The sequence below is a fragment of the Parasteatoda tepidariorum genome, chromosome 3 (genome assembly GCF_982258835.1).
Source record: "Parasteatoda tepidariorum strain Cologne lab strain chromosome 3, Ptep-v5.0, whole genome shotgun sequence".
NCBI classification, from domain to species: Eukaryota; Metazoa; Arthropoda; class Arachnida; order Araneae; family Theridiidae; genus Parasteatoda; species Parasteatoda tepidariorum.
This window is the reverse complement of record NC_141757.1, coordinates 105,186,401-105,212,323: the sequence shown is the minus strand read 5'-3', so window position 1 is coordinate 105,212,323 and position 25,923 is coordinate 105,186,401. Positions and strand designations below refer to the sequence as shown.

General features: G+C 26.1%; 1 protein-coding gene across 4 annotated transcripts in view; it reads left to right on the top strand.

Annotated features, from left to right (window-relative positions):
• Positions 1 to 23,556, top strand: part of LOC107441627 (CCR4-NOT transcription complex subunit 2) — a 29,204-nt gene extending 5,648 nt beyond the window's left edge. The window contains exons 4-15 of one of the 4 annotated variants that reach the window (XM_016054963.4): positions 1,291 to 1,380; positions 2,236 to 2,295; positions 2,692 to 2,813; positions 2,940 to 2,987; positions 8,879 to 8,980; positions 10,886 to 10,969; positions 13,219 to 13,253; positions 15,961 to 16,060; positions 17,517 to 17,673; positions 18,262 to 18,323; positions 20,551 to 20,701; positions 23,079 to 23,556. In XM_016054963.4, the coding sequence (XP_015910449.1) occupies positions 1,291 to 1,380; positions 2,236 to 2,295; positions 2,692 to 2,813; positions 2,940 to 2,987; positions 8,879 to 8,980; positions 10,886 to 10,969; positions 13,219 to 13,253; positions 15,961 to 16,060; positions 17,517 to 17,673; positions 18,262 to 18,323; positions 20,551 to 20,701; positions 23,079 to 23,316 (1,249 nt within the window). In that variant the 3' untranslated portion in view covers positions 23,317 to 23,556. Of the gene's footprint in view, positions 1 to 1,287; positions 1,381 to 2,235; positions 2,296 to 2,691; positions 2,814 to 2,939; positions 2,988 to 8,878; positions 8,981 to 10,885; positions 10,970 to 13,218; positions 13,254 to 15,960; positions 16,061 to 17,516; positions 17,674 to 18,261; positions 18,324 to 20,550; positions 20,702 to 23,078 lie in introns of all 4 variants that reach the window. The other 3 variants (XM_016054961.4, XM_071183997.2, XM_016054964.4) reach the window with 3 other exon arrangements.
• Positions 23,557 to 25,923: the final 2,367 nt, after the last annotated feature.

Genomic DNA, 25,923 nt, shown 5'->3' with positions numbered 1-25,923 from the left:
ATTTATTTTGTGATGCGCAGTCTTCATATTAAAATCATGTCGTTATTATTTTACTTGCACGATGAGCTGTTGCTTTAGTTATCAATTTAATTCAAAAACTTGTTATAATAACTTGCTTGTCATCATTTACATAAATTAATAATAAAAATTTATATAATTATTATACTAGTTTATTGTTTGCTCAGATGACAGCAGTAGCAATCAAAGCATGTTAAACCATTAAACTATTACTAACTGTATATGAAAATCTCTTGACCCACAAAAAACAATGTTTGCAAAGGAAACTTTTTTGCTGCTGTCTGCATAGTTGTCCTCATCTTTCATTGACAGCTAGTGAACACACTCTGGTTAAACAGTCTGTAAAATTTTGACAAACACAAATTCGTCTTTAGTTAAAGTATAGTTTATTGGGCAATATCAGGATCTAACTAATGTTGTACATGTTTAGAACTAGTAAGAGATACTAGTTTACTGGGATGGCTCAGTGGTTAAAGACTGTGGTTCAATTCTTAGCTGCAGTTTAAAGCCCACCTGGTTTCAGATTGATGGGTGCTATCTTGTCTGGGAAGTAAAGGCAATCTTTAAGAAATACTGATCACAATTATGCCAATGACCATGGAATTGTGGAGCCTTAACTTCCATGAAACCTTTGGCGTACAACAGGGAATGCTTTACTTTTTTTAATGATAACTTTGGTGAATCTAAGTACTACAGCCGAATTTCTTATTATATAAAATAATTTATTCTGTCATTACTACTTATTTGATTTGACAAGAGACAATAACATTCAAGCTTTAATGTTAGCCAATTTTAGTCCCTATTTGCTATAATTTTTTCCTTAAGTATCTGATCATTTATCATTTTAAATTGATTTTGACCATGCTAAAATGTAAAGTTATCTGAAAGACATTGTTTTTTTAAAATGATGCAATTAGCAGTCCTCATGGTTACTCAGTAATTGTTTTCTTCTTTTCTTTATTTTTTAAAATAATATTAAAAAAGAAAATTTTGTGTGAAATCAAATTTAGATTGACATTCTTTGTTCAATCTAGAAAGCTTAAAAAAATGTATAATTTTTTAAAAACTTTTTCTAAAAACAAATGTTTACATTTTTTCTATACTTATTATTTAAAATGATAATAAAGATCTCTATATTCAAATATTAATTCGGTTCAATACTTAAACTGTTTTAATATTTGAAAGGCATTAAAAGTTGTGGTGTAGAAAAAGTTGTAAATAAAATAATTGAATGTTATTTTTTTATAAAATTAAATTGGTGTCTATCAGCAGGAATATTCTCATGGGAACTCGAGCACTTCCAAGTCAAAGAACTTTAACGCAAGATATGAAAAGGATAGTTGGAATTGGGCCTTTAGGAGGGTATGGTTTTAATGATATTCTTGCTTCAGTAAAAGATTGATAGAGTTTACTTTTAAAACTTCTGTATTTTATGTACATTTATCAAATGCAATACTAATATCGAGTATGAAAATTGTTGATTTATTGTGATGCCTGTATATAAATAGTTTTAACTATAAATAGTTCGTCTTATTCCTCTTTTTAAACAATAAATGGTTCTTTGAAGTCTTCTCTACTAACACTGATCCTTTTTTTCTGGTTTATTTGGCTAAAACATTTTGAGAGTCATTTCTGCCCTTTACTTATTAGACACTAGTTTAGTATAAAATTAGCATTTTAAAAGCAATAAAGTTTGTTATTTTGGTTTATATGACATTGCTAAGAAAGAACAAATAAAATACATTAAAACATAAATGACTGTTATTCTAAACTGTAAGTGTGAATTTCCTATTTTCAAATAGAAATATTTAAGCACTAAGCTATCATCAGTTCTGAAAATAAGAGCTTTGGGAAAAAAACAAATAATGTGCCATTTTAAAAACATGCTATGGTCAACATCCATTCATTCTCGTAATAAAATGAACTAGTTTTAAATGACAAAAAATGTTTCTCTAAATTTTCTGAAAGTTAATTTTCTAAAAGCCGTTAAAATCTTTTCTCAAATTAAACGGTTTCTCAACATTTTTATGAGATAATTGGTTACAATTATTAAATTGTAATTCAATGATATTTTGTCAATTTAATTTTATAACTCTGTTAAAGCTATTGGTGACTTATTTGACTTTTCTTTATTTCATTGTGTTCATATTGCTTCATTAAACTTTGTAAAAATGTATTAGTAAAGTTAGTGTGTTCATTTGTTATTTTTCTTTTTAGAAATATGCCATCATCTGATGATTCATTTAGTAAACGGGATAGGAGCTCTATGTTTAATGTGTATGTATATTATATATTTCATTATTTATCATTAAATATTTGTATACATGCCCAAAATTGTACAATTAAAACCCAATTTCATATTCTGCTGTAAATTATAAGAGGAGCAATTTTTTTTTTGTTTTCTTAACATTAACTAAGTAACCATTCTTGAAGTTTCTTTTCTGAGTCTATATTTTGTTATTCTTTCAGCAGTCAAAAATGCTAAAAAAAAATTTCTTACTTATTTCAGTATTTTAAGTTTTATGGTAAAGTCTTATGATTTTTATATATTGAAACGTAATTTTTTTAACAATTCAATTTAATGTTATTTGTCGATTAAGAAGTTAAGTTTTGTGAAATATTAGTTCATTTTTTAAATTTTCTAATATGTAATATATTATTTTTTTCCGTTAGAGGTGTAAATTCTCTAGCAGCTATGGCAAATAGAACAGGTTTCTCTCAGAATAGTAGAGGTTTTCCTTTACAAGGTTTAATGAACAATAGTATGCAGCCAAATAATTTTTCTTCAAGTCCAGGTAGATAATTTTTTTATCATGTAGTTATTTTAAGCTATTTCACATTTATGAGCTATTTCAATTTTTTTCTGCAATTGTTTTAATACCATTATTTTAATTTTTTTTAATTCAATTTCTTCTTAAAAGGTTTAATGAACAACAACATGCAGTCATATAACTTTTCTACAAGTCCCGGTAAGTTACTACAAACTTTATTGTTATTAAATATGTTTATATTTTATAATATTTTTCTTCAAATGTTCAATGTTAAAAATTTTGGTTTATATTGCTTTTTAATAGTATTCTACAAGTAGTGATACTACAACAAATTATAAAATGTCAATTAACTACTTAAACATGTTTATTACCATATACAGTACTGGTAGTGAATGCTGAAGTTGTAGTTGCTTATGTTATATGGCATAAAATGTGCTAAATGTATTCACTTTAAAGTAAAGGAAAACGGTTTCCTTATCAATGAAAAATATTTTAAAACTTATAAGAAATATATTTTAGAAGCAATTTTATTTATAAGTTTGACTTTTATGAAAAGTTTAAGAAACAGCCTGTTTTTGTTTTATGTGTACTTCATGCAACCTGTTATAAAAAATTGCAAATTTTTTATTTTTTGATCTATTTTTTTTAATCATTTTTTATTTTGTTTACGCATTGAGATAAGAACGTCTCGTATGAAAAAATAAAATTCACATGCAAAAAGCAAATCGAATTCCTACTTGTCTTACATTTGTCACTGTTGAAACTAATTTATAACATAATTTAACATATTTAATAAATTAATAATAAGTACAGTAATTTCCAGCTGATACACCGCACCAACGTAAAGACCACACTTCCTTTTTTTATTCATTAACATAGAATAAAGTGTGAAATCTCACTAGATTTACTCAATTATATTAATAGGAAGTACTACATATAAATTTGGTTACAACTTTTTAAATACATAATTAAAGTTTGAAATTAAATAGAAGTCATTCACAGTTAAAAGAAAGAAGGTAACATCTTTAAAAATGCGGAATAGTGGGTTCCGATTCTTATCAAGTATAACATACATGAAAATACACGTAAAAATGATAATCTTTAAAACATAAAATCTATACTTAGAAAACAGTTATTATTTATAAATCTTTTTTTATATGCACTTATTATAAAAAGAAGGAATTGAGAATGATATTAACTTACGGTAGAAACATATGTAACCTATCAGAATCATAATTTGGAGAATGTGTATGCGATTAAAAATAAACTAATCACAAAATGAAAATAAATAACCAACTTATTATTTATTTTTCAAATATTTCCAATCTTATATTTAATCAAATCCATCATAATCAGATTCTTCACTTTCGGAACAAAACAAACGTTATAGTTCATCATTGAGTTCATTTTTAGATGATATAGGAAATGCTAAAGCAAACACAACAAAAAAGAAAATTACTGAAATTGATTATAAAAGACTATGCAAAATATAAAAGAAACATACTTTCAAGAGAAAATAAAAATAAATTATGAATTTCAATGACGAATGAATGAATTTAGTTTCAGAGACTGAAGCAAATATTGAAATATATTAATAGTTCGAAGTCTTGCTCCGTTTTATTTTTGGGTAATTTCTATAAACTGAGAAGGAGATTTTTCCAGAACCTCATTTTATTTTTCTCCCTTTTTTTAATTTTTTTCCTTCTTTCAAATTTAATCTTTTTTTCCCCAGCCACACTCTGACAGTTCTTACGTTAGTCAATCGGCATATCAGTGTCAACTTACATACTACTGTGATTTCCCTTTCTTAGACACGATTATTTAGTGCAGAAGCTTCGTTTTTTAAAATTTTTATTTCTTATATATTGTATACAGTGATTCGCAAAAGAGACCGAAATTTTTTATTAGTGTTGAAAAATAAGTAAAAAATACAAATTAAAGTATCTACGGAAATTGGATTGATACATTGAATAAAAAGATTTTAATTTTCTAGTTTTCTGACTGTTTGAAAATAAATAAATTATTTATAAAGGAAATATAGATGAGGAAAAGAGAGTAAAAAATATAGCGTACTAGTTTAAATATTAAGTTACAAATCTGAATTTGTAACCCCATTTATTGATGACGTCATACGGTTTTTCGTCAGTCAAAAAAACTACTTTTATCACCCCATATTTTAATTCAAAAAATAATAATTAAAAAAAACTTTTTTTTAGAGAAAACATTACAAAATAGGTTGGTAATGTCGAAAAATTTTCTGTAGAAGTCCGTTTTTGAATAAAACCACTGCGAATGCAAAATTATCATAATGGACTTGCGGAAATGAATTCTTTGGATAAGACACATCGGCACATAAGCCACACATCGTGACAACTGAACTTTTAAACACAGGCCGATGCCTATCTTCCAGAAATTACTGTACATAAATTGAATATTTTAAGGAATTTCCATGACAAAAAGAAATCTTATGAAATATAAACAAAAGTTAGATTTTTTTTCAGAAATAATTAGAAAGAAATGTACTCAATTTTTTTATATATAAAAAAATTGAGGTAATAAGGTTTGCATTTTGTGAAATACAATAGAAGATTTATATTATGCAATTTTATAAACAGCGATTCTCTGTTGGTGTAAACAATGTGTAAACAAAACAAACAAATTTGTAGGTGTAAACAATGAAAATTGTAGATAAGAAATTTTTGTAGCTAAGCTAGAGCTATTGACTTTTTACATTTGTTCGAGGTAACAATTTCAGTAGCTAAGCAAGCAGAAAATTAATAATTTTTTTTTATTAGTTCTAATGCTCCAGAAAATTTTTAAAAAAATTTCTGTGTTTTTAAGTATCCATATTTAAAAATTAATTTAAATTCCTAGTGCACTTTAGCATTCAAATAGAGTCTCGGTGCTGCCATCTAGTGTGGCAGAAACTAGACGTCCTAATTAACATGACCAACGGTATCTCACCCATTGTGGTGATCCTGAAAGAGTGGATACCACCTCTGGAGAACGCACTAGGTCTGCTCATCGGCAAGACCGATTGTGCAGCTCATTGGAAATAAAAAAATATTTAAAAATTAATTAAAGGTATTTTGAGATTGATCTGTTCGTGACTAATATTGCCATATTTAGTAGATAAGTTTAAAGATATGTAAAATATACTATATAACTCAAAAGTCAAAAAAATCGGAAAGCCTCTCGTTTCAAAGTTTGCGATATACTGATCTTTGACAATATTTTAAAAATGACAGTTCTCTTATTTTAGTAGTAGAATTTTTCATAAATTAAAGATTTTTTTTAGCTTCGAATGCTACTTTGAGTTAATGCGGCGTTACTGATTTTGAAAATGAAAATCATTCATGATTAAATGGATGGTCATGGTCATTTTGATCAAATTGGACACAATAATTGTCCAATTTGATGATTTTGAATATGATTAATTTTTACAAAATGATACTGGAAAATAATTATCCATTCAGGTTTATATTATAGCAGTTATTGAAAATTAATATTTTCCTCAAAGAAAGAGACAAATTGGTTAAATTTTATTAAAAATTATTTTTAAACTTATTTTATTAAACCATTTATGTGTGAAGAATTTACTGTATATCATATGTTTAAAATTGTAATTAGTCACAATTATAAATAAGATTTAAAAGTTTGTAAACCTGTTTCAGACTGATATTATATCTTCTACTATATAGTTTTCTCAGTCCCTATTTTATTTTTATTAATTCTTAGACTTGGAGCAGCAATTTTGTTAGTTATCATGTGATACTGTTGACTTTAAATATTATATAAAAATGGATGCATAGAATTTATACGCCATACTCTTGCTGTAAACTATCCATAGTACTATCATATTCTTTCTTTACGTAATTCATCTCTCAGTGCATAAAATTAATAACATATTCACTTTTTTGTATAAACATTGCTCTCATGCCGCAAGGAATCCCAGAGATTTTCTTCCTTTTTCTTTTCTTTTTCTCCTTTCAAACTGTTTACATTAAAGGCAGTATAGCTAATTCTGGCTCTTATTGAAACTTAGCATCCAATTCAATCTTTTATATCATTTTGTACTTCATTCAGCAATAAACCATTTTGTTAGAAGTTCATAGTTGTCCTGATTTTTTTGATAAAAAATATAGTGATTTTATTTTATAGCTTTTTGTCGTAATATTCCTGATTTTTGTGTGTGTTCACGACATTCCATTTTATACAAATGAAAGTTTTAAATTAATCAATTCAAAGAATTGAAAGATTTGGTATTTTGATCCAGAATTCCTTTTTTAATTATTAATGCTAGCAAAATCTGATTATTCAAACTTAACCGATTATTAATATCCTGATTTTTTTTGATAAAAAGTTCACAACATTCCTTTTTATACAAATGAAAGTTTTAAATTAATCAAAAAGATTTGGTTTTTTGATCCAGCATCCTTTTTTAATTATTAATGCTAGCAAAATCCAATTATTCAAATTTAAGGATTGTCTATCAATTACATACAGAGTTCAGGTATATAGCTTTGCCTGGAAGAATTATTTTTCTAAACTTTTTGGGAATTCAGTCATTTTATAAAAAATTAATTCGGTTAACCATTTTATGTTATCAAATTTTTATGGTTGTGAATTCAAGGTCATACACTTATTTATTATTTTCATCAAATGTAGTAACAAATCTTATAACATGAAGTTTTAAAGTTTCACAATTATTGTATTTAATCTTCTCTTTCATCTGGTTTTATAAATGATTAATTTCATTCAAAAACATGGTAACATTATTAGAAAAATTTTAAAGGGTTTATTATCTACTAAATTACTTTTGTACAAAAATGTTACGAGATACATTCGTTTTGTTTTCAGATCAAGATCTCTCCTTTAAAATTATTTGTTTAAGAAAGTCTTGAACTCTTACAAATTTTAATGAACGGTGCTCTAAAATTTTTCCTATTATATCAACTTTTGTGAGTTGTTCAGTGCTCCATTAATAAATTAATGCATTAAACTGTTAAAAATTTGTTCTAAACAAAGAAGTTATGAAATTAAAAATAATACCTTTTATTGATCTATTTTTGTGATAAAGTTTGCTTTTAATATACATTGTGAGCAAGTATTACTTTTTTTAGTTTTATTGCTTGCCTTTTTTAAAAGTATATAAGTATATATAAACTGCTTAAAAAATTCCCTGGTTTATTATTATTTTTTTTAATGAATTTTGTCCTAATTTATAAATATATGTATTTGACCCTCTACTAGTCTTGGAAGTTCTTAAATTTTTGAAGAAACCTTAAAATAAATTTAAACTATTTTTTTTTCTTTTTGTTGAATATGAAAACAAAATGTAAAATATGTATTTTAACATGTATAAAAATAAGATAAGTTTATTTACTGTAATGAAAAACCTATATTGACTGTATTCATCAATGTAAACCATACTTGCTCAATGTTGTCCTAAATTTGAAATTGAAAAACCCCTGTACCAAGTTTTTTTTTTTTTTTTTTAAAGTATACATTTGTAACATTCATTTGAAAAAAAATAGTATCTTACTAATAGTAATTGCATGTTGTCAGATGTGAATAACAGTTAAAATATGTATTATTTTTTATCAAAATATATATATATTTTTAACCATAACTGTACTATTATAACTTGAATATGCGAGAATTTTAGTGTTAATAGGTCAAATTGTACTTTAAAACAATTATTGACTTTCAAAACTATGCTGCAACAATTGGTATTTTCTATGGTAGATAAATATCTAGCAATTTAATAATTAAGCTAGATAATTTAAGTAATACTTTTATATTTTTGAAGAATATACACAGTTCTCATTACTAGAAAAAATTTAATTCTATATTGCTCTGTTTAATTTAAAATGTGTTATTCGATTATTCAATTAGCAGTTAAGTGGGGAAGACTGTATGTGTTAATAGTTTTTGCCTATTGAATGTAACTCAACAATTTTTTTCTTTTTTGAAGTATTTTTTATATTCTAAATTTAAAATTTATTTGTTGGTTTTTTTTCTGTCGTGCAACATAATTTTGCATACTCTCATCTTCATTCGTCAATGAATGTTTTCTTTTCCATTAGCATTAGATCTCTCTGAATTTCCTTCTCTAACAAATCGAAGTTCTCAAGAAAATTCAAGTGCCAATATGTCGCACAATCCAATGGCTGGTCGGCCACCTTATGGTAATAAATTTGTATATTTGCATGAGTATTTTGTTTTACATGAGATATTTTCTTGAAAGGCTTCTGCATAGGTTTACGTTTATCTCTATTTCTTTCTTTTTTTTCTTTCTTTTTGTTTTGTTTCATATTTTGATTAAAATATAAAAAAAATTTCTTTCACTTAACAGCTAATTATTAATCTAAATACTTCTATTGTATTATGGCTGTTTCTTTTAAATTCTAACGTCTACTGATACTTTTGCAAAGTAAAACCACTGTTAACACATCACTAATATTTTATAACAGATTTCAAAAACTTTATTGCTGCAAACAGAGGCAGGTTATCTTCATTTTGTTTTTCTTTGCATTAGCCACTTTAATTCAGATTTTCTACAGTCTTGCTATCTAATTATAAATAGAAGGTTTAGTTTGTAAATATAGTTAAATTAAAAAACAAAAAAACAACTTTCATAAGTAATTTTAATAAACTGCTAATTTATTCAATTGACTCATAAATATTTGAAAAATTGTAATGAGTCACTCTTTCCGTCTACTTGATTGTTCTGTTACATAATTTTATTTGTTATTGGTTTTAAGTTTTTTGGATTCCTTATTTTTTGCTTTATAGTCATAGCATTTTTTAATAAAATTTTTCTCTTCATATTACTGCTTCTTTTTTAAATCTTAACTTTTATATGGAGAAATGCACTTTAGGGATAGGGGACCAAATGCTGTTTTGGCCATAGCTTTAAAATTAATATTATTAATATATAAGTATTTATATTTTTACTTTTTGTGCATTTTATACAATTTTATTTGAAGTGTAATTTTGTTCTGTTTGAACTACTTTACTAAAAAGTGTTGTTCGTGTTTGTTGTTGTTAAAAGTGTACAAGTTTTATGAAAAAAAAAAACTATGTATCTTTGGTGATACAGTCATTATTATAAATTAAAATAACATCACAAATAATTTAATAAAAAATGCTAAACACATGGATTAAGAAAAACGTTGCAAATTTCAACACACTCAACAACTTTAAACATTTGTTATCTGGCACTTTAAAAAAAGTAATTAAAACCATCCTCGTTTCTAAGAGGCTTTCCATGTATATTAATAAATTGCCTCACTCCCATTCTTTTCATTTATTTTGAGACATTTTTTAATTTGTCATTGTTAATATGATCTTGCAGCTTTATATGAAAAAATTTTTTTAATACTCTTCTTGTTGATATAGGCACTTATTTTGATGTAGACAAACTGTCTAAATGCATGTATTTAGTTTTATCTACTAGTAAATTATTATTATTTTTTTCTTCTTTGTGACTCTTAGTTTTCAAAATATGACCACTTTTTAAATCGAATTACTTGTGATGTAAAATTTATTTTCATTTATAATTTTATTTTTTGAGTTAAACTTTAAAAGTTTAATTTTATGTTTGAATAATAAACATAGAGAAAGGGTAATATCAACATACTTGACTTCAACCATATCCTCTTTCTTTGTTATCAGAAAGAAGTAGTGATTACTGTCCTTACATTTTTAAGTAATATCAAAACTAATGCTACACCGCTGTCTTAATTATTTTTAATCAGTTGGCAAATACAGTAAAATTTTAACTTTAATTTTTGCAGCCTTGCATATTTAGTTGCTAAAGTTTGTCATATTTATTGCAGTTTTCCTGCAGTCTTGTCACAATCAACTGAGTTCTAAACACTTTCTTTTGTTTTAGGATTGTTGTGTGCATTTTTATTGTGCGTGTAATAACAAATTACATAGTGACTAATAAAATTAAGAAAATGTTGTAAAACTTTCAATTTGTTAATACTTAAATTATTTTACGATGTAAAAAAATGGCATTTGAATGAAAAAGGAAACTAGATTAGAAAGAGTAGCTGTATACTGCAACATATTTTTTATTATTTCAGTTGGAATGGTGAAACAACCTACTAATGAGTCCAATGAATTTCAAATACACAGTGAAGATTTTCCAGCTCTGCCAGGATCTCAAAGTCAGTTCTTGTTTCATAAACTTTTATTTATTTTTAAGTAAGACATTATTGAAGATGGAACTGAAACATATATTTGTTTGTTTTTTAAGATTTTTATTTTGTTTGCAGCTTAATATTTTAATTGTTTTAAAATTGGTAATTATTTGGCAATTTGATTATGTTAGTTTTGGCATGGCTTCTAATTGCAAATGATGTTGGAATTTTTATAAATATCAGAAAAATAACAAGTGATTTTATTTATTTATTAATTATTATTTTTTTGTATAAAATATCCAAATTTATACATGAAATATTTTATTCATTAGCTTTACCTTTTACAGATACCTAATAATGTGTAAAACAGTAATACATATTAGTTAATTGAGTTGTAAAAACAGATATACGGCAATTAAAATGTTTTTTTTTAAGAGTTTAGATATCATCCTCCTTAAAAAAAATTAATAAATTTGGCAAAACATTTGCAACAAAGTTTCAATGCGGGTGGCAAATAGTTTCTAATAAAGTAACAGGTTTCAAGTAAAATTTAAAAAATCACACTATTAGTAACATGCTTCAATAAGCACTACTACAATTTCGAATTTTAAGCCTGTGAAAAGTGTGAAGGGAAGTTACTTAAAAACATTCTTATAACCATTTTTTAAAATTGTCCAATTGTCGGACTGTCTTTGATCGTAATTGGTCCAAATAAACATCGCTCTTCTGTGTTTTAAAAAATGATTACGTATTTTGTAATGATTGAATGAGTTTTGCAATGTGGTGTCAATGAAACAAGCTCCAAATTCCTTTTACTTTTGAAATGTAAGCAAATGCTTAGCAAATAATATTTCATAAATTTGAATAATTAAAAACAGCTCACATTTTTTTAATTAGTTCTTTTTAATGATATGAATAATTTCTTGATTAGAACAGAGCCTTGATTATAAATATTTGGTTTAATTGAAATAGTGGGCTGGTATAGCCTGGTTGGCAGGGCCCTGAACTTTTTGTTTGAAGAACGTTTGTTAGAACGGGAGTTCGAATCCAGCTGACCAAAGATTCCCCATGTAGTAAATGGTGACTGGTGCATGTTAAATCTGTCAGGTCACAAAGGTCTTATTGTTTCCATAACAAATTATATCTCTGGGGGTACTGAATTGGAGATGATCGATCTCTGGTTCAGGTCAAAATTACGATCTGTGGATGAATGTATGAATGGGTCCACCTTATAAAACTGATGCGACGTATAGGTGTGGCAAAAGTTGAATTGTATGTAATGTTAAATCTGTCAGGTCACAAAGGTCTTATTGTTTCCATAACAAATTATATCTCTGGGGGTACTGAATTGGAGATGATCGATCTCTGGTTCAGGTCAAAATTACGATCTGTGGATGAATGTATGAATGGGTCCACCTTATAAAACTGATGTGACGTATAGGTGTGGCAAAAGTTGAATTGCATGTAAGAGATTTTTACAAGCAAACTCTAATAATTTTCATGGCAGGATACCATTTTCAATTACAAAATATAAGCATAATGTTTTTTGTTGTTGTTGTTTCTACTGAATAAGATGCTTAATTTTGTCTTGAAAGGTTTTTCTTACTTCAAATGATAAGGAAGGAAATTATAGGTAACAATTATAAGATTTTTTAAAATATATATTAAAGAGATAAATTTAACTAATTGCCAAAAATTTTACCAATATATTTCATTTTGTTTTAATATTGCATACATTCATCATATCCTGATATCAAGTTTCAAAAACAACCTTACAGTTACAAATAAGATTTGTACAACATGATTGGAAAGGTAATTCTATAAAGGTTGAAGCATTTTTACAAAACCTTTAATTGTCTTTATTTTTCTTTTTAAATAAAAGAAATTTAATTTTTTTGTAACATTTAGAACTTATATTTTCTTCAATAAAATTAATTCCATAATAGGAACTTCTATAAAAATATTAATGCAGTTAAATGAGAGACTTCTGTATTAACATTTTAAGTGCAAATTATGACATTTATAATAAATGAAAATCTAATGTTTTTAAACTAGGTTTGTATTCGAAAATATGCATTTCTCAAGTTACTGCATATTGCAAGTTATTAAATTTTTAATGTTACTAAAATCATATGACTCTTCTAGATCCAAATAGAGATATTAATTTCAATAAATTTCAATTCAATTTATTAAGTAAACGTTATTTTATTCTTAAAAATGTGTAACTTTTTTTTATTATTTTATTTTTTATTTTTAATGATTTTCTCTAATTTTAGCTCAAGAAAGCAATCAAGAAAATGTCAATAAAACGGTGAGAAATTTTTTATGTTCCTAAACTTATGAACTGTTTTCCATTTCTTAAAAATTCATGATAATGTACTTTTAAATATAATATTGTAAGTTAATGTTACGTGCAATTTTATAATTCTGTAAGCTGAAAATAAGGACATTACAAATATTATACTATGTATTTGCAAGAACAACTTTTTAACAAGCAATCAAATTTTTACATTCTAAGATGCAATCTTAATGCAATAGTGCTTATGTATCCAACTGGGTGAAAATAGGCGATGTTGATGAAAATTTTGTTTTTTATGTATTGTCTGTATTTGAACTTTAGTTCATTAGCTTTCTAAATCTCTCTAAATTTAAAATGAGTGTTATGATTTCTAATTATTATATTGATGTAAACTAAATTGTTTTGACATTTTTTTGGTAATTACATAATTTAAATGCATTTTTAGAAACAGGTTGATTTTGAGAAAATCTCTTTATAACATTCGTTACCAAAATTGTTTATTATAGATTGCTTTGAAACTTCGAATGTAGATTTTGTATAATGTTAACTATGATTTGAAACAAAAAGTGTGAATTTATTATTTTTATCATGCTTAAGTAAGAATGCTTAGATTTATTTGTTTCTATTTTCAATATATTTGTTTCTATTTTCGGTATATTTGTTTCTATTTTATTGTATATTTGATTTTTGTTAAATATATGGGTAACCATATTATTGAGTAATAGAAATAATTAATTAGATCTTAATGCATTACAGTTTGATGGAGAGCTGTTAGTGTGACAAAAAATTGCAATTTTTGTGCTCAAATTTGCCCTTATTTTGAAAAAATATTTTTGAAAATTTTAAAGTTTGCTTAAGTTTTTTATTTTAAGACCTCTCTTTATCAACAATAAACTTTAATTTAGGCTATTTAAAAAAACAATTTCACGTGCAGTCAGATACCTTAAGACTCAATCTTAATATATTTAATGTTTTTTAGCAAGGTCAGTATTTCCCAGTTTATCTGGGGGGGGGGGCTTTTTTACCAAGTGTCAATGTTTACAGTTTTCAGATATTAATGATAGGAATATGAAAGATCAAGAGTAGTAAAAAGAAAAGAAGATAAAAAAATTTTTTTGCAGATATGAAATCCGGTATTAAATGTGTTGTGCACAAATTACCATTATCAAATTTTTCATGCACTAAAATGCTGTCTTAATAAATCTTCAAGGTTCTAACCTTATATATCCTTAGGATTGGGGAACCCACATCCTTAGGATTAGGGTTTTGGGGATTTTGTTATATCTCTGGAACTATTTAAGTGAATGAAAAAAAATTTGCACTTATCAGTAAAACTAATTTATCTGAAAAAAGTGTCATGCCAAATATTTTTTCAAGAATATTTATTATTATTCAATTTAGTTATGGTCAACAAGATTTTGAGTTGTTTGATTGTAATTTTTTTATTATTTTAAAACTATGTAATTCTAAATAACAAAATCAAAAGTTTAGACGAAATAGGCTAAAAAATTGTTTTATTATAAAAATTTTCTTTTTTCTAATTTAAAACTATGTAATTCTGAATAACAAAATTCAAAGTTTGAACAAAATAGGCCAAACAGTTTATGAGTAATAACATTTAAAAAATACCTCATTTTTTAAATTTTCATCTCTCAAGGACAAATATAATTTTTATGAATACTAATAACTTTTTATAATTATTCTAACTGGTTCTTTTCAAGTTTTACTTTGTCTTAAATGCTGTAAAAATTAGTATACCTTACAGTTTGAAAATGTTTTGACCATTATCAAATAATTTGTAATAATTAATTATAATATTATAAATAATAATATTATAAATAAATAATTATAAATAATTAATTATAAATAATTAATTATAATTTTTATTCATGAAATTATCTCTGGAAAAACAAGTTTTATAATTGTGTAAAAAAATATTTGATTCACTGAAATAGTTCTGTCATTGGCAATGTATGGAAAATGTGAGAACTAAATGGTGAAAGCTCACCTGACTAAATTATCAGGACCATATTTTCTATACTATGTACCCCCCCCCCCAATATTTTGAGGTTCAAGAATTCAAGTCTGTTGAAGAAAAGGGTATATTTATTCAAAGGAAGAACGTTTTTTTTCTTCTAGGTTTTAAAACTTAAAATATCTTAAGTACAGAATAATTAGCATATCTAAAATAAGCTCTTTGAGACCATTAAAATTGCATCTTAGTGCATGACAATTAAAAGGTATTAAAGGCTTCTTTTTTCTCTTTTGCACACAGTAAACAAAGGCAACGAAGATATTATTATATTGCAATTAAAAAATAATTCAAATGGACTGCAATAATAGCTGTGCATACTTCAAATGTGATTATTATTATTTTAGTGTTCTGAAACTTTCTTGCAAGGACACAATTAGTAAATTTCTAGTATTTATATATTTACTCTATTTTGCATACTTTTGTTTCATTTTACAGAATATATTTAATTCTGTTTTTAATTTTTGTGTTGATTTAGGAAACAAAAAATAATCCACTTCAAAGTAATGTAATAGGAAAGCAGATATAATTTTTAAAGTGTACTTCAATTTCTTAAATATTTTATACAAAATCATCATTTCATTTATGTGGACATCTTTTTTCATATTATTGTCATTGATAATTTAAGTAGCAGATGTTTTTTCTGCATCTATTATAATATTCAAATCATCTAAATTGATCTTTCAGACATCTGGGAGGTGTTTAGAAACATCAAAAGATTCCAATCATTTTTCAAATGATAAATCAAGTGTAACACAGAAAAGAGGAATTCAAACATCAAAAGATGGTATGAATTTTTGTTTGCAAATTCTTTTTGTAGCTCACAATAATATTGCACTTTTAAATTAGACATTATATTTTCTTCTGTGCTTTTCTTGGTTTTTTAGAGAAATAAATGAACATTTACTAAACATTGCAGTATTATTTAATGAACATTTTTATGTTTATAAGAAGAATTCATAAACAGAAAGTGGTAAAAATATTACGTGAAAATGAAAAACTAATAGAACCTGAAGAAAATTCAAGCAGAAGTCATAGTAGGAAAAATTATATATTACATGTTTAAAATATTAAATATTGATTGACACAGGTAATCGATCACAAATTATTATTATATAAATATAGTTACTAGATATGGATAGCTTGTAATCATGGTGCAGTGGCCAATATTCTATGTTGTAAAGCAAGTGAGCAATATTTTTAATATAATGCCATTGCTGATAAGGAATATTTTTATTTTTTTCCTCTTTTAATTTTATTTGTATTTTTCTGCTGTTAAACTTGTGAATGTAAACGTATTGTAAGTAGAATCTCGTAAAAAGTTTATATATTTGTGTTCTTTGTAATTTCTTTTTTCTGTTCATTGTTCCTTTGTGAGACATTGGACTACCTAATCCTTATGGATTATAATTCTAGCTAGCCCTGTAAGGCAACAGCTGGTTCAAGTAAATATATAGCAGCTCAACAAGAATAACGTCACAACTAAAAAAATATTTAATTACTTTACATTATTACATTAAAAAATATACATTACTATCATTGTAAATTCTAATTAAAAAGAAAGAATAATCAGTGCAACATGTATGTACTTTTATTAGTTAGAGATTGTGTTACATACTTATTTTATGTTCCTTATACTCTAAATTATTGCTTTAAAAAAAAAAAGCCATCTGAGTGTATATGAAGTATCTATGGTAATTTTTATTTTATAATAAAGTTTCCACAAATTTAATAAGGATTTCAGAGAAAAAGTTTATTGTTGTGTATGCTGTTTAATTTGAAAACTAAAAAAGTCATTTTTTATGTTTTTCTTATTTTGTGTTCCTGTATTCTGTATAATATTTCAGAAAATATTTATGTAGAATTTGTCTATATTTTCCTGTGTATAAAGACGTTCATATGTATAAAGATTTTGTCATATAACTTCATTCAGTTTTCTGTTATTGTTATTGGAAAGTGCTAGGTTATTAATGCCAAAAATGCAATTTTTTTTCAAATATTTCTTTGGTAACATACTTTATTAATTGATTGAGAGGGATTAATTTTATAATAGACTATTCTGTGCAAATTGCAAATAATAGTGTATTTATAACTATTCCTAGGTCATCTAACTTATATTTTGTTTTAAGTTATAATATTAATAAGTTATTTTTATCTTGTTCGATCAAAAAATATTCAGTTATGATTTTAGTGTCATTAATTAATGTTTTATTTACTTACATCTGCATTGTTCGGAATTTTAGGTAGAGTTACTAACATTCCACCCGGTATGGTGACGGACCAATTTGGCATGGTGGGGTTGTTAACATTCATCAGAGCAGCAGAATCAGAACCAAAATTAGTCTCTTTAGCTTTAGGAAGTGATCTTACAACATTAGGTCTTAATCTTAATACGACAGAGTAAGTTTTTATTTATGTCTATAGATATTTAGTTTATTTATAAATTATTTTATTTTGTAATGTGTTAACTGGGAAATTTTCAGTAAAATTTACGCATTAAGTGGAAAGATTTCTAGTTGTGGTAGTAGCTACCAGAATGTCTCTTGATGCTCTTAAATTCCAATATGTTGTTTAATCATTAAAAATAATTTAAATGCTTAATAAAATCTTACTTATTTGAATCTCTTTTACCTGAAACTTTTTATCAGCCAAAGTTCATTTTGTTGAAGAATTTATTTTTTTCTCTGTGTGTCCATAAATAATTAAAAGTATAAGGAAATTTATTGTTATTGCTTTGAATAGCTTTTATTTGGAACTTCTGTTGTGATCTAAAAACTAATGTAACATTTTCATCCTGTTTTTATTATTTTTATATATATATATTTTTTTTAACAGTGCAATTTCTTTTTGATTGTCTCTTGCATTTTTTCATCATTAAGTTTTATTAGTTTTTTTTATGTATATCTTTTTTTTTTACTGATCACTGATTATGTTATGATGACAATGATTTATTATGCTAGTTTTTAAGAATTTTCAAATTTCTTGCAGAAATTTATATCCTAACTTTAGTGGTCCTTGGGCGGAGCATCCATGTAGACCTCAAGACATAGGTTTGTTTACATTAACTTAATCTTTCTCACAGTAACTTAATCATTCTTACATGCACTCCATTTAGTTTTTGAAAACTTGTTTATCTGTTAACTGAATGAAAATTTATAAAAGATATTTGCTGGTGCCTTTGAAAGTTATTCAAGTGTAGCCTAGGCATTTTTTAACATACTGCTGTGACCTGGATAATGCTGTGCTTTTTTATCACATACCTTTCTTATGTTTTGAATCCTGGGTTCAGACTTTTTTTAAGATTTCAAAAGTAAAGGAATATAGGTACACTCTTACTGTTCATGAAAGCTAGGTGAATTTATAGATATTGTGAAATGCTGATATTTTTTAAATAATGTGGTGATATTTTTTAATGTATTCATAATAGACAATTGAATACCATGCATTATAATAATTATCAACAGTGATAATATCATGTTCATTATTAATGGTGATAAAATCAAATACTGTATTATCACAATTATTATTAATAAAGGTGATTTATTGAATTTCATTAAAAAATGGGGCTTGTTATCAACCATAATAAAACTAATATTTTGAAAATTAATCCTAATGTTATCCTAAATTAAAATCCTAATCTTGAATGACATATTCTTAGAAAATGGCAAACTAGTGGAGGTAACCAGTTTTACGTATCTTGGTAGTATAATTATCAACAAAGGAGAAACTTGTGAAGATATACTAAATAATTTAAACATAGCCTGATGCAATTATGCTATTCTTAATAAATTCTGGAAAAACAAATTCAACAAAAATTAGAATTTTCAGTGCTAATGATGTAAACTCTGTCCTACTCTATGGATCTGAGACATGACACTGCATTAAAAATAGTATGAAAAAAATCTTCCAAGTATTTATTAGCAAAAGTTGAAGAAGAATCTATGCAATCAAGTGGTTCCATAAAATTTGTATTGCTGAAATCCCTTAGAAAACAAAACAGAATCCTATTGAACAGGAAATTAAAAAACGTAAATGGATTGGCCATGTTCTATGTAAACCTAAGAAATGAAAAAAACAAGACGAAACAAGCTTTTGATTGGAAACCTCAGGGCAATAAAAGAAAGACCTAAAAATAAATTTGCGCAGGACGATTATAAGTGAACGATTATAAGTGAATTGAAAATAATAGGAAAGACATGGAGAGAGGCAAAATGTATGGTCACAAATAGAGTGACCATACATTTTGCCTCTCTCCTGAGATGGAGATCTATGATAGGAGACCTATGCTTCAATTTTGAGTGAAGAGAAATATGTATGTATGCATTAAAATTTAATAAAATTAATTCAATGCATTGTACCAGGTCAATAGAAACATTGATCCATGTAAAAATAAAGTAGGTAAATTAGTGAAACCTTGAAAAATTGCATGAAATGGCAATATTTATAGGCCATACATTGTGGCAATAAAATTACAAAATCACCTTTGCTCTAATGTTTATTGTATTTCAATTTTTTTAAAAAAAAGTTTTGAAGCTTTTTTTTTTACATAAAAATTGTAGCTCTCAGCATTTTTATGTGTAAATCATTAAATCATCCATCATGGGCAATATATAGGGCTTAGAAAAAGGACTCGATCCTTTCTCTAGCTAATGTGCTATCTTGATGTAATCTTCTTTTTCCTCTCTTAGAAAAACAGCTAGTGGGTTGAATGCTGTGCCAAAAAGTGATCTTAACTAAAAGTACAAAGTTTTGGAGGTCTCTTATTTTATTCATTTTTTTCTGCATATAAGTTAAGTTTACAATTTTTGAAGAAAAAAATCTTTTGATTTCAATAATTGTCATTGTATTTAAAATAATTGTTTAAGATCTTTATTATTGAATTTTTTCATGTTATTCATAATTCAAAAATTTCAATTACTTCAAATACTAGTTGAAATGCTGCAATTATATTAGAAATTGGGTTTTTGTTCATTGTTTGGCCATTTTTGATGAATAATTAGTTTGTCCTAAATATCAAATTGTGTGCTCTGGCAAATTTTTGACAAAGCAGAATATGATTGTTGACTAAATAATACAAGCTGAGTGGACAGATGATTTTTTGGCTTTAGATGACTGTTTATAAATTAGTTTACTTACAAGTGAATTAGTAACTGAAATATATTTTGCATAAAAATAGTAAGTTATGATGCTTTTTAACATTTTTTTTATGGAAAATGTAAATAAAATAAAAAGTCTTTAATAGACAGTCAGCTGATTTAAGAAACTTTTTTATTGCAGATTATCATGTTCCAGCTGAATACTTGGTTAATCAAAGTATCAGAGATAAATTAGCCCCAGTGAAATTAAACCGGTATGGTGAAGATCTTTTATTTTATTTGTTCTACATGTTTAGCGGAGATGTACTACAAATAGCAGCTGCAGCTGAACTGTAAGTTATACTTTTAGTAATACTTATAGTTTCTGATAAGTTTAGACAGTATTATATAGCATAACATTTTTACATTTGGTTACCATAGCTGCCAACTTTACTGGATTTTGCCAAGTTCTCCTGGTCTACTAGTTTAATAAAAATTCTGGTTTTATACATATTAGAAAATTCTTTAAAATTGAGTTTCCTTAAAAAATCCCTATTAAAATAGAAATTTTGCTAGATTATTGCTTGCTTGAATATTTAAATAAGTATTACTAATACATAATGAAGCGAGCTTCATTTATAGTATTCAGTTTAAACCTCTTTTTGTTCAAAAATGTTCACTTTATTTTTATTCAGAACTTCACTTTTAAATTAATTACAAAATATTTTAACTATATTTTATGAATTAAATGCTTATTACTATTCAAAATTATGAGTTGACATAATACATAATATTTCAAGTTCTTTTGATGTCAATCATTTACTGGAAAATATTACAGTACATGACATATTTTGATGACTATAAAAGTTCCTAAAATTCTCTATGTGTATAATATTTAATACATATGCAACAATTATCATGAAATTTATAATACAGTGGGTGATCGGTTAACGAACATAATCCGTTCCAAGACTATGTTCGCTATTCGAATTGTTCGTTAACTGATTATCGATTTACCATAGACTTCTATGTGAAATCGATTAATTCGTTCTGGAGACCCTAAAAATTAAATTTTAAAAATATAATTTCTTAATAAGTTTTTAAAAAAATTATGCATACATATAGTCTAGCATATTAATCAATCCTTTTCATTTTATGCTTACGGGGCGGTCCAATGTCGATTGCTTTTCTCTCTCTTTCAGGATTTTCCGGAAGTAACTAATAGCATTGTCGTTGTAAAGATTCTCAAACCTACTGACATCAGCTTGGTTTGGGTGCCATTCTAAGACCATTGCTCTGACATCCTCCCACTTTTTCAAAATATCTTTAATGGCAGATGTCGGCATTGGTCCTCTTTCATCAAGAGTAGGAGACGCTGTGTTTCTTGGTGTTCTTCATTCAAAATTTCTTGGAGTTCTTCTGTCGTTAGTCCATCTTCTTTAAACATTTCTCCTTTCAGTGATCTTATTTCGTATGCAAAATGATCACAAATGTTTAATAAAAATTTTTTTCAGGCCGAGAAGTGTTCGTTAGAATTCGTTTTGTTCATTAACCGAATATGTTTCCGTTGTCCGAACACAAAAAATCTTTCTTGAAATTGTTCGCTATCCGAATATGTGTTCGTTATCCGAACACAAAAATCTTTCGTGAAAGTGTTCGTTAACCGATCAGTTCGTTAACCGATCACCCACTGTATTTCGTAAAATCTACTTAATATTTTCCTATTCATGTTGGCGGCTATGGATTACATACAATTTATTAAAAAACATTAATAAGTTTACGGGACAATATGTAACACATGATTGCATGTGCTAAATTCTGGTTCATCTCTGGTAGAAACTGAACTCTGAATGAATAGTGATTTTATCAGTACAAAAAGGGAATTTTCGGATCTTGTGTTGGCTATTTATCCGAGTTAGAGGCTGGTTCGTTACACTTCATTATTTAATAAAAAATGGTTGTATTTACAGGGTTGCCACTCCACGGAGAGTATAGGGAAAACCTGGAAAATACAGGGAATTTAAAAATCACTTAAAATCACAGGGAAAATGCAGGAAAGTTTGAGTTTTTCTTTAGAAAATGGGAAAATACAGAGAATTTTGTTTCTTATTTTCGTCTTTTAAAGAATGGTGACCACTCAGTCAATATGTAATCTATGAAACATTTAAGGATGATAATTCAGCTATACTAAACTATTTCCTTTACTATAGCATTATTTATTTCAACTATGTTCAGCTGTTCTTTTTTTCTTGAAAATTTTCAAGCAATTGAAACTAGTATAGTTAGCCCAATACAGCTCACACAAGAGCACAGTGATTGTGTTTTTCCTCTTAATATATTATGTAAAATATGCACAGGGATTTTTTCCCAGATTTGAGTGGCAACCCTGATTTAACATAGTTTGAATTTCCTAGTTTTATCCCTGAATGATTTGCAAACATACTTATAACATTATTTTGCAGATACATTTCTGAATATTAAGTATGTGTTGCAGAAAGAAAAATAAATTCTGCTTTGTGGTTATTTTTATTTTAATAGGACGGCCTTACTTACAAGTCTACAATGTTTTTAATCTATGTCCCTAGTCTTTTTTTTTAATCTACAATGTGTGCAAGGTTCTTTAAGTATGTTATGTTTTTTTTTTATGTATAACTGTAATTTTTATACATAATGTTTTTGTTCACAATAATAATAATAATGCTTGTAATGTGCAACCATTGTGATTTTTAGATATAACCGTGACTGGAGATTTCACAAAGATGAAAGAGTATGGATCACGAGGGTTCCAGGAATGAACCCTACAGAAAAATGTGTTTCATTTGAGAGGGGGATGTACTATTTTTTCGATGCAGATAACTGGAGGAAAGTTGCAAAAGAATTTCACCTGGACTACGACAGGCTGGAGGACAGACCAAACGTGCCACCAGCGGTGTCAAGTTTAGCACCATCGCAGGCAGTTCTGACGTAGTTCCTTTACTTTTTAATCTTGTTATTAGTACAAAAACTAAACGAAGGAACATCCGAGTCAGAAATAATCATCTGCCGATTACTTACTCATGTCATGTCATCACGCCTTTTTTTGTACACTCCATTCTATGAAATTTGCGTGATGCCATTTTATTTGCTAACTTAAAAAAAATCTACTGCAGTCAAACGTTATCCATTGTCTCTGCATTTATTGCGTTTAGCCCATGTTTTATTGCTATTTTGTTTAATTTTACAGTAGATTTTTTTATTAGGTAAAAAAAATGGTTTCTGCAGTTTTCATTATTCATCGCTTGCAGCACTTGGATCAGTTGCATTCAATGTTTACATAGTTTTGCCTCTTTGAAATATTATTTTCTGACATAAAATAGATTATCCTGCTTTATATTATTTTTATGGTTTAAAAATGCAATTTTTTGGGGATTATTTATGTTATTTATTAGATTACTAATGTTGCAATTTTTTAGTTGAATGGATTAAGTCACATGGCCATAAGTATTTTAGCAATATTCTTTCGTGATATATTCATTCAAATATCAACTGTGCGATGTATATAGTGTAATATGCTTGATTATTGAAATTTATTGTTGAAGTATGATCTAAAACTTGAGTTCTTGTTTCTCCATCAAAATAATTTTTAAATATCACTTTCAAGTTTGTTTTTTTTATAATAGGTATATAATTTTAATTTTAAATGTATAAAATAATTTATTTTTAAAAATAATTCTCTTATTTTTAATATAAGAGAAATAAAATGCAATTTTATTTCTCTTATGCTTGATGTTTGAGTAATGATATTTTTTTTTAACAATATATTATTATTAATATTACACAAAATTTGGAAAAATTTGTCCTTTATAATAAGTCACATCAGAAATTTCTTTTTTACATTAATGTGTATATTAACCACTAATATAATACTTAATTATTAATCACAGGTTATGATATATCGGAAAACATATTATTATAAAAATTTATTCTGAAAATTTTAAATTATTTTTAAATAATAAAAATAAAAATTAGGGAGAAAATATAGACATTGAAAATTTCTGAAATTAGTATGTTGGTAAAATATTTTGCAATATTGCTTTCATATTTATCTAATTTAAGTTAAAATAGTTTCTGAATGTGCTTTTTTTTCTCGACATTTTTTTCAAATATTTTGCCCTTCATATTAGTGAAAACCAAAAAGTAATTTGTATTAATATAATTCTAGACAATTTGATGTATGCTTAATTACAGAAACTAATTTTTTAAATTATTTTTTCGATAGCAACGAAATATCATTTAGAAAAGTATAGGGATTTTACATTTTTCCCCCTATCTTTTAATCTAAACTTACAACTTATTATTTGTAATTGATAGAACTAGAAAGACAGGAAAAAGAAATCTCCATTAAATTTAAGTTAATCTAAGTTTAAATTTTAATCAATAATCAATCTAAAAATGATGATTTATTTATAAAAATTATTATTGTTTTTCGTATCATAGCTTTTTAAATTTTTCTTTATAAAATTACTTAATATTATCAGAAAAGACTAGGATAAAATATTACCTGAATATGACTTATTACAAATTTGCAGCAATTAGTATTACCAAAGTTTATGCTAGCAGTTTATACCAAAGGTTGAAAAATTACAATTTTCTTTTCTGTATTATATTTGAAATATTTGCTGCGTAACAGCCAGAAAAGTACTAAGCATATAGTAGACATCAAAATAATCACTCGCCACATGGCGAGTCTAAAAAAAAAAAGTGACGAATTAAATAAACAACCGGCCACTTTTTGCTCTTTTTTTTGGAAATTGTTTAATCATAAAAGTACATCAATATAGAAAGACTTTGAAAGACTTAATTTTCTTTAAAATGCCTAATATTTCTATTCAATATTTTGAGCCTAGAATCTATGAATTTGTGATGGAAAGATTCATGTGGATAGAAAATTCATGTCTTTCAAACTTGTAATGTGTACATAAAATAAATTCGACCTCCCCAAATATTTTTAAATAAAGTTATTTTAAGTCACTATGTTTGACTAAATTTTGTCATATATTTGTTATTTTTATTGTTAAATTAAATTTTTATAGCCATAGATTATTTTCAATATGGTTTTTTTTTAAAATATAATTTAACCAAAAAGCAAAAGAAATTTGCAAAAAGTTGCTATTAAAGCAAAAGGACCTATTGATATTGGTCATCCACTCAATAGGTTTGAGGAAAAGTAAAGTGGCTACTAAATTATTAGTGTACCGGCCACTGACTACTAACTAAAAATTAAAATTTTCAGTTCTAGCATCTAGTATTTGTAAAATTTTAAAATTATGAAGTGTTTCTGAAAAATTTAACGATTGTTAGTTATATATTCCAACAGCTATTTTTTAATTGAAAATAAAGATAATAGTATTTAACCGGATAGATAAGAAGAAAAAAGTTAAGTTGTGATCAATTTTATTATGTGTCATATAATATAAAATTTAACTTGTTCATTAAAACTTTACTAGAAGACAGCATTTATAGTGTTAAAAAAATAATCCAAATTAAAAAAGCATGTTGTTCAATATGCTCAAGATTTTTCAGAGAATTCAGTTCA